The following is a 13,295-nucleotide window of genomic DNA, read 5'->3' as shown; positions in this document are numbered from 1 at the left end:
TAGCCAGGCAAAGCAGCACAGACTTACAGGCCGATAACTCACCTCTGAACGGTGAACGCTTAGCGATTAGCATCTAACTCTAATAATACTGCTCCAGCAGTATTAAAAGTGCTAAATTTAGAAAATACTGATCTCTGAACAGTGAAAAAGCTAGGTAGCTAAGCGGTTAGCATCTAGCTAATGCTATTGCTGCTCTGCACGGAGTGTGTGTTTACTGCTCCTTACACCTGACGGGTAAAATTTAGATAATACTGATCTCTGAACAGTGAATAAGCTAGCTAATGCTATTTGCTGCTCCAGCCTCGGAGCTGCACGGCTCTGGACTCTGTATAGCACTGAAACTCTGTATAACGCTGCACGGAGTGTGTGTTTACTGCTCATTACAACCTGACGAGTAAAATTTAGATAATACTGATCTCAGTGAATAAGCTAGCTAGCTTAGCGGTTAGCATCTAGCTAATGCTATTGCTGCTCAGCCTCGGAGCTGCACGGCTCTGGACTCTGTATAGCACTGAAACTCTCTATAACGCTGCACGGAGTGTGTGTTTACTGCTCCTTACAACCTGACGAGTAAAATCCATACAAAAGGCGCACCGTATTATAAGACGCACTGTCAATTTTTGTGAAAATTAAAAGTTTTTAAGTGCGCCTTATAGTCCGAAAAATACGGTACTTATCTATCTTATTGTCAGTTATATACAGTGCCTTGCAAAGGTATTAGACCCCTTTGAACTTTTCAACCTTTTGCCATGATTTACACAATCGTTAAGTGGAATTTATTGAACATTTTTTTTTTAGAAATGAATAATGGGCGTGCAATATTATTCAGCCCCTTTACTTTCAGTGCAGCAACATCACTCCAGAAGTTCAGTGAGGATCTGTGAATGATCCAATGTTGACCTAAATGACCCATGATGATAAGTAAAATCCACCTGTGTGTAATCAAGTCTCTGTATAAATGCACCTGCTCTGTGATAGTCTCAGAGTTCTGTTTAAAGCGCAGAGAGCATCAAAAAGACCAAGTAACACACCAGGCAGATCTGAACTGCTGTGGAGAAGTTTAAAGCCGAATTTGGATACAAAAAGATTTCCCAAGCTTTAAACATCTTAAGGAGCACTGTGCAAGCAATCATATTAAAATGGAAGGAGTATCAGACCACTGCAAATCTACCAAGACCCAGCCGTCCCTCTAAACTTTCAGCTCAAACAAGGAGAAGACTGATCAGAGATGCAGCCAAGAGGCTGATGATCACTCTGGATGAACTGCAGAGATCTACAGCTGAGGTGAAAGAATCTGTTCATCGGACAACAATCAGTCATACACTGCATAAATCTGCCCTTTATGGAAAGTGGCAAGAAAAAAGACACTGTTGAAAAAAAGACATAAGAAGTTCTGTTTGTACAGCAAGCATGTGGAAGAAGGGTCTCTGGTCAGATCAGACCAAAGCTAAACTTTTTTGGCCTAAATACAAAGTGCTTTGTGTGGCTGAAAATTAACACAGCTCACCATCCAGAACACGCCATCATCATCATCATCATCAAATGAAACATGGTGGTGGCAGCATCATGGTTAGGTCTGCTTTTCTTCAGCAGGGACAGGGGAGATTGTTAAAATTGATGGGAAGATGGCTGGAGCCAGATACAGGACCATTCTGGAAGAAAACCTGTTGGAGTCTTCAAAAGACCTGAGACTGGGACGGAGATTTATCTTCCAACAAAACAATGATCCAAAACATAAAGCTAAATCTACAATGGAATGATTCACAAATAAACATATCCAGCTGTTAGTAGGTCCAAGTCAAAGTCCAGACCTGAATCCAATCGAGAATCTGTGGAAACAGCTGAAAACTGCTGTTCACAAAAGCTCTCCATCCATCCTCACTGAGCTCCAGCTGTTTTACAAGGAAGAATGGGGCAAAAATTTCAGTCTCTCGATGTGCAAAACTGATAGAGACATACCCAAAGCAACTTGCAGCTGTAATCACAGCAAAAGGTGGCGCTACAAAGTGTTAATGTAAGGGGGTGAATAATATTGCACATGCCACTTTTTAGTTTTTTATTTCTAAAAAAAGTTTCAAATATCCAATACATTTCATTCCACTTCACGATTGTGTCCCACTTGTAAAAAAAAGTTTGAAGCCTGAAATGTGTCAAAAGGTTGAAAATTTCAGGGGGGGGGGGGGAGTACTTTAGCAAGGCACTGTATTGCAGAAGTGCAGACATGACCAGCTCCAGCTGAACCCAGACAGCACTATACACACTCAACAACACAAAACTTTGTAACTAACTCTTACAGCCTTCAACACTGAGACCAGGCTGTTATTATATAACACGTGAACCCCAAGAGAAGGCAGCCTGTGGGGAATGACTACACACTATTGATGAGTGAAAGGTGGGAGAACACGCCCAATATGCAAATAGGGTGACCAACATCAGGTGAAAACCCCTGAATAATTGCTCAGTAGACTCTTTAACTAAAGAGTAAAACTGTGCAGTAGTGTAGAGTAGTCGGCTTGGCCTTAACCAGAGTTTAAATACAATTTGTAAATTTTGCCAAAATAAATGATTTAGTTAGGCCAACTTTTAACAAGAAACTTAATAATGTTAGTTGAGGGAAGCAGTTTGCAAGAGTTTATGGTGCAATTCAATATTTCTTGTTCAGCATACACAAAAAGGTAGTGTATGCTATCATTACCAAAAAATTATTTCTCAACCTTCTCTGTTATCTCTATAATGTCAGTTTTGCTAAAGTTGTCTTAATAAAGTCAAACAATGTCAATATTCAACAGTATGATCAACTTTATTCAATACTTTGGTCACAGAGCTCATCCCTCACATACTTACAGTTTTTTTACAACTGCTAAGAAGCGTTAATCAGTACTTTAGACACTTTTTTAAAACTCTAAATACAGCAACACATCTGCCTCATTCAATCAACCGAATAGTTGATTTCCTGCACAAAAGCACATTCTGTTGTCAAAACACAAAAAACTGGATCAACATCAACTAATTCTTTCAAATCACTAACGCATGTTCTCTGGTCCAGAGCTACGTATAGTCAATCACTCAGCAACCACCGTCAAAATAATAAAAGCTAGTGACATTACAGAAACAGCATCAACTACTATAGCTATACCAACAACTATTTCTTTCCAGAGGTGTCAAATAACGAAGAACAAATATTTTGATATGTTACTAAAGTAGAAATGTTGATTACCTATACTTTACAGGTGTGATTATTTTTGCATTTTCACATAATTATCTAAACTTTTTACTTCTTACATTTTAAAAATAGCCTCGTTTTTATCCTGGCTTCTCATCGTTAAGTAAAACCCCTATCCAGATAAATCTCTCCATCCAGACAGAGTGAATCTGATTGTGACTGGATAATAAGAAGTAAAAACATTCCGACAGCCTGTTGGTTTACTTTTACAATTTTAATTGGGTAAAAGTTGATACTTCAGTTGATACTTTAACGTCTACAAAAGTATTTTAAACCATAGTATCTAAACTTCTACCAACAGAGTAATGAATATAATGAACTTTTGTTCCTCTTCTTTATCCTGACCCAACTCTTCCTCTCCCTTGTCCTGGTTTAACTAAACCTTTTCCTGGACTAACTATTAATTTACCCCCATCTCTCTCTCTCTCTCTCTCTATGTGCTACACTGGCCACAGTCCAAACTGACCTCTGTTTTATATGTCCATGTCACTGAAAGAACCTGGTTAAATCTTATGCTAAGATCCAGAACCAGCTGTGATTTCTTATCATGGCTTCTTATTTATTATCAATAATCTGTACATTTTAAATTGTGTATTAATAGCTTTACACCTGCTATAACTGCAGAAGCAGTAGTTATATATTGTATTTAAGGTTTGGAAAATGAGGTATTTAATTTTGACATGCTGTATTCAAGCAATACTAAAGAAGATCAGAGAGATGCAGAACTGTGTTAGTGGGAAATCTTGTTTGTTCATAAAATGTAAGCGTGTTTAAAACATGCTAACTGGGTGCATACTGCGTAATAGCAACACAAATTGTATCAGCAGTATAGTCCAATACGGACAGATGTTGTGTTAACTGTATTTAGAGTTTGGAAAATGTGAACACTGAACGGACAAAAGCATGTTAGCTACTGTAAAAAACTGTAAAAATGGTGCCTGGTGGAGCCTCTCTACTTCTGTGTGATATGAGTGATATCCAACATGTTCAAGTGGTGGGAAAATTTAGATGGATGGGAAAATTAAGTTCTCCAATACAGATAATTAAGTTGCCAGAAAAGGACTTTTGTATTTTAGCGTTAATGAAATAATAATGGGTTAGTTAGAAAAGTGTGTTGAAACAATACTTCCTTTTTATGTCACTACAACTCAATAAAACAATAACTGAAAAAAATAGCTATTTATTTTTAAGAGTATAAAACAGGCTGTACAGAAAAAGTCAGCAGGTGTAAACCTTCTTGCATCTATTTAATAGAATAACCTTGGTCAATAAGTGCAGATACAAGATAGAAATACCTCATTTAAAATTCTATGTTAATGTAAATAGCACAGGGTTTATCACAACAGCGTGTACTGATTGTGTATCACTTACTGGTTGTTAAGGATATGTTCTGTTCTCTCCCATCCGTCTTTGATAGCACAGTCAGATGGTACCTTGTTCCAGGATCCAAATTCCCAATTTTGCAGTGAGCAGCTTGTGTGTGTTCCTGGTCATTCTCACAGTCTGTTGGGTCTTCAGGACTGTCCCTGACTGCTACTCTGAAGAGGCAAGCGACATCTGAGGTCTCCAGGGTAAATTGTATAGAGTCTGTCATTGCTATGCTCTGGGTAACATTGATGCTACATGGCTCTGTTAAAATCACACTCTGAAAGGGAATATAAAGAGGTTGTACTAGTTATACTTAATTAAATATTTAAAAAAAAAAGATGTTAATTAATAAACAAAATGTTATATTCGTAACACTTACCAGAATTTCACCTGCTACCCAAACGGCTACCCAAACAGCTTTAGATTTCAGCATTTTGATGATTTTTAAATTATCTTTGTTAATAAATAAAAATTCAATTTAAAGAGGCTCTTAAAAACATAATCCAAAGGTTTTGGAGATGAGTGAAAGTGTAGGATCCCCATGCGGTGGATATATTAGTCCATTAAAAGTCCAGTAGTGGTGAGTGTGTGTGGGTTTGTGTGGGGGCCCTCAGTCCTGTCTCTCACTCTCTCACCCTCATCAGCCAAGAACAAACAGCAGTACGTGCAAGTAAACCACTCAGTCTCTAACGGATATCCGCAATCAGTGCAGTCTTGCCGCGGAGTCTTAAGTTCAAATCCGGGTGTCCGAGTAAAGCACTAATGGAAGCCTCTCTAACAGGGCAATGCATGTTTTTTTACCACCCAGATTCAGATGTTTCATTCATATATCGACTGAAATAAAAAATGTTTTAGCTTTTCGCTTCCCTCTGCTGTTCAGTGCCCGAAAAAGAAAACTTTCTCTGGACTAAAGGCAACAGGCTGCTTTGTTGTCTGTGAAAGCTTTCAGGCAGGGCGCCTCCTTTTCCTTCCTGTATCCCCACACAACACCCAGACGGTTAAAGCAAAATCAGGAATATTATTTAAACATTCCAGAGGTCATACTCCCACTCTGACTGTGCAAATAGGAGAATGAACAGTGCTGTGAACAGTTTCTTTCCCCCTCCCAAGCTTTCTATTTTTGAGTATTTGTCACAGTGTTTTAGATCATCCACCTGTAATCCAACCCCGAGGATGAGACAGTAAGGAAAATGCAAATGTTGGACTGTAAAGCATTTACCATTTTGTAATGTTGCCGTTTCTTCGCACAACATTTAAAAGATGTTTTGGCACTAAGGATAGTGTGTTTCAGGTGTTATTTTGTCCCACTCTTCCAGCAAACACTGTCGTTATAAAATTTTTTGTTTTCAGATTCTCCCACAATCACTACTGGATACAGGTAAAGTCTGTTAGTCAGTCCAAAACTTGTGCCCTCTTCTTCCACAGCCATGCCTTTGTAACGTGTGCAGCATGTGGTTTAACATTGCCTTGCTGAAAAATGCATATGATCTCAATTAAATTTTCTGCATTAATGTGGAATGACACACCCCATACCATGTCAGACCCTGGCTTTTGGACTTGTTTTTGAGCCTGTATGGTCCGTTTTATCTTTGATCCAGAACTCATTACATCCGTTTACAAGTTTTGCACAGTAAAATTGTCATTTGTAAATGTAACTGTGTATTGTAGTGCTTGATGAAGGTCTTGCCCTGTTTTCCTGTATCAGCTGTTGTTGAATAATGGTTGTTCATGTAGTGCTGTCTGAGGGATGTGAAATCCCAAGTTTTCAGTTGAGGCATGTATCCTTGCTCTCTAATGTGTGAATTCATGCTGTCTGAAGGGAACCAGGGTGGTTTAATTTACTTAGAAATCAAAAATAAACAAAAACTAAAGCTTAGCTTTCTTTCTTTCTTTTTATAGGAAAGATGGACTTTTGTGTAATTTACTAAGAAATGTGTCTCAGCTGTTCAATGTAGGTAATATTTACTGAATATTCTCTACTGAACTACCCGTACGTAGTAAGTGCAAGTGAAGTGTTGCCTCCAACTGCAGCAAAAAAGTAAAGGTGAATCAACCCCAATGAGAGTTAAATTACACTATTCGACACCTTGTTAATAAAACCTTGAATGCTACACCAACAAGAGCAGCCCTGAACTCAAGCTGTAGATTAACTAAAACAAAAATCTAACCTCACATTTTCAAACTGCAGAAATCTGCTGTGTTGGTCTATTGTATATGTGGTTAAGTATGTGTTTATTAGATTCCTGACCCTAGCATACAATTTCAACTCAGTTTCGTTCACATTTTTTATTTGCACACAATGTTCATTTTTTAAACATTTTAAAAAGGCCAAAAAACTATACCTTGCTGTAGCTACATCACTTACAAACACACACCAAATAATTCCTGAAAAGAATCTAAATATTCCTAGACCTCAAAGCCACATTTCTCCACATTACAGACTTTCATAAAGATAAATGATTCAATAGAAGATATGGCTTATGTAATATATCAATCTTCTGTATTTTTATATACAGCAGCAATATATTACAGTTTTTTTTACCAGTTTCAATGTTACTTTTCCAAGACTAAACTAAGTGTTTACTTATGGCAGTTAAAAAATATTACTTTAGACCAGCAGCACTGTTAGTGTGATAGTAGAGGCATTAATATGTACATGTTATGGTAGCTAGATGTATCTGCTGGACATTTACCTTTCCACAACATTCACGTTGAGAAGTGATTAATAAGAACAGGAACATCGGCTGACTAATCCAGCAATGTATTCGAACAGTAAACCAGTGTACACTTTTGATCAAACTGATCAGATGCCTATGCTACACACATCTACTACAAATTCATAAATATTTTTAAAAACCTGTATCAGAACAAAAAGAATGTAAGAATAAAAAGAATGACCTTATAAATGTCCATTGTCATATAACAATCATTGTCATGCCTCAAAAATGCTTGCAGTGTTAGCAGCAAGATTCATATTTGCTTCAAAGATGCACTGCCACACAAAGGTAATAGCACTTACATATGTACATGGTCTTGTGTAAAACTTCCTTTTAACTAATTAAAAGTGTATAGAAATGAAATGTACAGAAATCTTCCATTTGACTGATATATATATATATATATATATATATATATATATATATATATATATATATATATATATATATATATATATATATATATACGGTGGCCGAGAAAGCCCAGCGCAGTGCAAATTGAAAAGCGCTGCAAAAGCACAAAACACATCCATCAAAATTACAACACAGGCGCAGCAAATAGAAAAACGCGCTGCAAATAGAAAAACGCGCTGCAAATAGAAAAACGCGCTGCAAATAGAAAAACGCGCTGCAAATAGAACCACAACACAACGGAAGTGAGTCACAACACAACGGAATTATCCCGGGGGACCTTAAAAGATGCTGTACCAGCTGTATACAAAGGACAGTAAGTGGCAAACAAGCTTCTGAAAAGTAAGTTATGTTTATTACCTGTGATTACCACGGTTGTGTGCATATTATTAAAAGTTCTGCTTCACAAAACGCCTTGTTACTTATTGTCCTTTGTACACATAGTGAAGTCCGAGACGTTACTGAAGACGCAGCTGGCCTGGTACAGTATCTTTTGAGGTCCCCCGGGAAAATTCCGTTGTGTTGTGACTCACTTCCGTTGTGTTGTGGTTCTATTTGCAGCGCGTTTTTCTATTTGCAGCGCGTTTTTCTATTTGCAGAGCGTTTTTCTATTTGCTGCGCCTGTGTTGTAATTTTGATGGATGTGTTTTGTGCTTTTGCAGCGCTTTTCAATTTGCACTGCGTTGGGCTTTCTCGGCCACCGTATATATATAATCCAGTGTATGTTTCTCTCCTGAAGCTGCCTCTTCACCACTAATGCTGACACTTGTATTTGACGGGTTCCGTTTAGTGCAGCTGTCAGTTGACAACATTTGAGGCATCTTTGTCTGAAATTGCACACTTTTAAGAGTTACTTAAGAGTAAATTGTTGCACAGTTGTGAATCAAAGCCTCCCAATCTTTTAATCTGATAGATTTAAATGGTTAATTGCATAAAAGGTTTATTTTTTTAAGGGGTGGGACAAAATTGCTATGCAGTGATACAGTACAGTGGATAAATCATTGGTTTATTTGGATGAACAATTTCAGCTAAATATATCATATAGCAGACGAACACACATTTGCTTCAGGTATGTTAAAGCACATTTGAACATGAGCTTCATGTTGGAATAAGGTGCTGTGAACTGATGAACTAAAATTGAGTTATTAGGAGGGTGGTATACATCGTGGAAAAAGAACAGCACTCCAAGACAAACACTTGTAAATCCTTTAAACTTCATTTCACTTCTCAAATATCACTGTGTTTATCTGCTATATGATATATTTAACTGAAATTGTTGATCCAAACAACCAATGATTTATAAAGAAATATCATAAAAAAGGTTCAGGGGTGCCCGAACTTTTTATACCACTGTATGTGACATCAAATATCAATATTGTTATTGAAATGCAAGGACTCCAAGACCTTAACTTGATCTTGCCTTAAGATCCTGAATGTCTGTGCACACATGCAGGCTACAAGATATCGTACCTTCCATCTTTTAGCCAAAATAAACTACTACTAATAAAATCGTTTTCTCTTCAATTTCACAGTGTTTTAAAATTATGTTTCCATCCCAACTTTAACTCAAAATTATTATCTGTGGATTATTATGTGGGAAATTTAATCCAGCATACAGTCATTTGAATGCAGTTTGTAGTCAGCATAAAGAATACTTTGCTGTAAAAATGTAACATATTCTTATAGCCTTTAACACTTTGGACAAGCAATCAAGTATCATATACAACATCATTTAATACCCAAGTGAAGGTAGCTCAGATAGACAGGACTGCACACTGATGGTGGGTGAGGGTGGGTGACCTGCCCATTACGCAAATAAATGATGCCAGGAGCCAATACTTATCAGCCCACAGCAATGACCTGTATTTGACTATTTTATTATTTTATTATAATAGATAAAAACAATATATGCAATGTCACTTTAAACCATGTTTAATTAATAAAATAAAACAACTATTAATTACAATAAATAAGAGAACAGATGCATAACTGATTTATTTCAGATTTTAGGATAAGCATATTGAAAACACATCATTATAAAACCCTGTGAAACTTTTTTAAATGTTGTACTTTATTTTCTTTAAAATGTTAAGTACAATGTACAGTGTAGGTTATTAGTTGTAAAACGTGAGTGATCTAACATTACCACAGCTAAAGCCCCACATTGAGCCACACTGTTGAATTTACAGAAAGCCAGATAACTTTCTTTAAGCCCCATTTTTCTGTTTACATGTTTCTTTTGCATCTAAGGGTGCTTTCACACCTGAAAGTCCGGACCGTGGTCCGAACCAAGGTTCATGTATTTGCTACATTGTATATATTTGGTCCGCTTATTTTTGTTTTCACACTGCAGTTTAGGGAGCGCACCAAAGACCATCCTTTCATCATCACTTACGTATTGATGCGTTTTCCTTAACTTGACGCTAATTGGTTTTAGAAGGACATGCGTCTGACATTGGCGTGTTGACAATTCAGCGGGTGGTTCATTCGGCGGGAAACCTTTCCAGGATAAGCATGAAATGAATTAACAGATTAATTTCGTCTCCATGGTAGCGCTGCTATTGTGTTTTTAATACCAGCAGCAGCAACTTCAGGCACTTTTCACATGTTCATCGGACCAAATTTCAATTAAACATATTGTCTCCTCTGGCCCCATGTTCTTCCACTGATCATTTTTCCTGCTTTTCCGGTTATTTTTCTTTATCTGCTGCCGTTGTTGAGGAACGCCTGCTCAGCTTCCTGTAATTGGTCCAAAAGTTCGAACCCTCCAGAAAAGCGCGTTCACACTGCAGGCGAACCGGACCATGGTTCAGAAGATCCGGACCGAGACCACCTCTCTTGGTCGGACCAAAATCTGAGGCAGGTGTGAAAGCACTCTAAAGCACATTTGCTAAAACAGCATCTTGGATCTTTTTGTATAAATCTGAGACATGAAATTTCCCTTCTTTTCTTCCTCAGACGATTTTACAATGAATTCTTGTAATTTAATTAGTATTTGAATGAGATTTCACACTATTAAAGATGGCAAAATTAGTCCCCTAAATACATTATTGTGTCTACATTCTACTATATATATATATTATACAGTCAAAAGTTTTGGGTAACCATGCTGGATTACCAGTACCAGTTTGGGTAACCACTGCTAAATTAAATGTAAAAAATATTGTCAAATCAAACTGTACAAAAATAACATTATCACCATTATTATCACACACACACATAAACACTCACACACACACACACACACACACATATATTTAAACTCTGATATGCAATTTCCAGTTCATAGTATAGGTCACACTGCAACTACATCATTAAATAAGCTTCATTTACAAATGGGTAAGAAAATAATAAAAAAGTTGGCATGGCAGGTCTACTCCAGTCAGACATTTAATGTGAGATAATCCTGTTATTGTGTGCATTTTGTGTGAAGATATCCTCAAACAAACAAGCTTTGGCATTTATTTAACAAAGAAAAATCTGAACATCCCCTGACTGAATGGTGATGATTCAGTCTGATTAAAACTCTCATACTGAACTTTTAGTCAAAACCTGTTGCTGATTTTTAACTAAGGGCTCCGCTATAGTGACTAATAATTGCTTACTTAAGAAATATATTGTTCAACAACATAATGCATTGAACAGTCTTCAAGTGCAAGTCACAGTCCAAAACTAGAATTAAAGGCTTAATAATTACTACAGTTACTTGATCTCAACATTGTTATCATAAGCCATGAAGCGGACAGGGTAAAGGTTTAATAAGGGCATATAGGTAGAGTGACGTGATGTGGACAGAGCAGCACAAAACAGTCCTTAGAGGCATAGAGGTTCACTGAGAAAAAAATTATACAGAACACATCAGGCTTACTGAGAAATCATTCAGCACCTTAAAAGCCTCGCTTCACAGCACAAGTTCTTCATGATCCACCTTCAAAATCCCCATCTGCCACTCCATTTCAGTTTCTTCTGGTTTGAGGGGTGTGTCTTTGTCAAAACAGAGAAATCTTTAACCCTTGAAAGATTTTTCGTCCTGGTAAAAATGAGTTAAATCCTATACCTTCTTTTTCTTCTTCATTTGGTATCCATTTGGGTTCATTGATGAGTATTTGCTGATAATCGGCTCTCATAAAGACTCAAAGCATGGTGGACAAATTCATACTGTTCTCCAGTTTGAATCATTCCGCCCCTAAGGCAAAAATATGAAATTATCTATAACATGCTGGTACAATTATCATTTTTATTATTAGGTAAGATCTTTGTAAATTGTTCAGTTCAACCTTAAGGCTCCTATTTCTTTATTGTACTTGAACAGTAAAATTAAATTAGTAAGTAAAATATTGCTGTATGTGAAAATGTCAAAAATTATTATGCAGTACAAGAAGGGCAGAAAACAATTAAAATAATAAATCACCTTTTTGTGGTAATTTGACTATTTTATTCTAATTTGGTTGGACAAATAATGCTTCATCAAAATATATTACTCAATTATTTAATAACAACCGAATAAGAGATTTTGTTGAAGGGTATAAACTACTTGGATTTACACTTCAATACTACAAATGATATTATTAAATGTATAATGTTATCTACAAACTGACACCTCTAATTACATTGCATTTTTATTTTTTAGAAGGAGACATAACAAAAGAGAGAAATATTCAGTTTACTTCTAAAATATATGTACCTGTCAGCTCTCAGCTGGCAGATGATGCTCAGAACATCCACAACACCTTCCATTCGCAGTTGACGACAGCCTATTGTTGTGGCAATAAAACAGCCTGTCCGACCAATTCCAGCACTGTAAACAACAAAAGTTTAATGTGTCTGCGGTTCAATTTAGACAGTATTTAGTCATTTAGTGCTGCCAGTATTGTTCTACAACCAAATCTGCTGGTTGAAGCACAACAAGAGATTTTATTATGTTTATAAACAAATATAAATCACCATTATCTTTCCCCCAAAAGGTTGCTTAGTGGAAACATCATACCTGCAGTGAACGATGACCGGGCCATAAGACCCAGAAGCCTCTCTGGTTTCTTCAACATCAGTCATGAGCTGTAGCAGTGGCCCAGCACTGTCTGGGGTTTTATGATCTGGCCACGATGTATACCAGTAGTGGTGCACCTTACGACTCTGGCCACCATGCTAATAGAAATACACAGCCGTGATGTCAGTAAGAAAATGTTCTTATTAACTATTCACAAATGTATGTAAACAGGTTTAAAAGGTATGGATCTTTGTGTTTGTGTTCATGTCCAAATATGAAATAATGATTACTTATATACTGAATAAAAAAATGCTTAGATACAATTTTTAAGGAAGCATATTAATGTTCTATTTCTTGCTCAATAAATCTTCCAATAAACATTTGTCATTTTTATTTACTACTTATTCAGATTTATTCTGTGTGAACAGTCACTGACATTACTCTGGAAGAGCTGGGCAAGGCCGTAAAGGGTCCTTAACCCCTCAGCAGGACCAGTATCTGCCTCCTTTTCGCTCCCTGCATGTCATATGCAGCAGACTAGTAAGCATTAATGTCTCCACTAATCAGTCCCTTGTGATCTGATCAACCT

At 36.8% G+C, this 13,295-nt stretch overlaps 2 protein-coding genes across 3 annotated transcripts in view; both read right to left on the bottom strand.

The window, feature by feature from the left end:
- The window catches only part of ptprb (protein tyrosine phosphatase receptor type b), a 52,851-nt gene extending 47,332 nt beyond the window's left edge, over positions 1–5,519 (bottom strand). The window contains exons 1-2 of the mRNA XM_022671526.2: positions 4,971–5,519; positions 4,595–4,868 (exon numbers count right to left, since the gene is read on the bottom strand). Of these exons, the coding sequence (XP_022527247.2) occupies positions 4,595–4,868; positions 4,971–5,024 (328 nt within the window). The 5' untranslated portion in view covers positions 5,025–5,519. The remainder of the gene's footprint in view (positions 1–4,594; positions 4,869–4,970) is intronic.
- A 4,247-nt stretch (positions 5,520–9,766) lies between these two features.
- Positions 9,767–13,295, bottom strand: part of ptprr (protein tyrosine phosphatase receptor type R) — a 104,902-nt gene continuing 101,373 nt past the window's right edge. For both annotated transcript variants that reach the window (XM_007237357.4, XM_049475103.1), the window contains 3 exons: positions 12,707–12,864; positions 12,404–12,517; positions 9,767–11,905 (listed from right to left, as the gene is read on the bottom strand). In XM_007237357.4, the coding sequence (XP_007237419.3) occupies positions 11,812–11,905; positions 12,404–12,517; positions 12,707–12,864 (366 nt within the window). In that variant the 3' untranslated portion in view covers positions 9,767–11,811. The remainder of the gene's footprint in view (positions 11,906–12,403; positions 12,518–12,706; positions 12,865–13,295) is intronic.

The sequence above is a fragment of the Astyanax mexicanus genome, chromosome 2 (genome assembly GCF_023375975.1).
Source record: "Astyanax mexicanus isolate ESR-SI-001 chromosome 2, AstMex3_surface, whole genome shotgun sequence".
In the NCBI taxonomy this organism is placed as follows: domain Eukaryota; kingdom Metazoa; phylum Chordata; class Actinopteri; order Characiformes; family Acestrorhamphidae; genus Astyanax; species Astyanax mexicanus.
The sequence above is the reverse complement of the archived record's forward strand: the minus strand, read 5'-3'. Positions and strand labels throughout refer to the sequence as shown.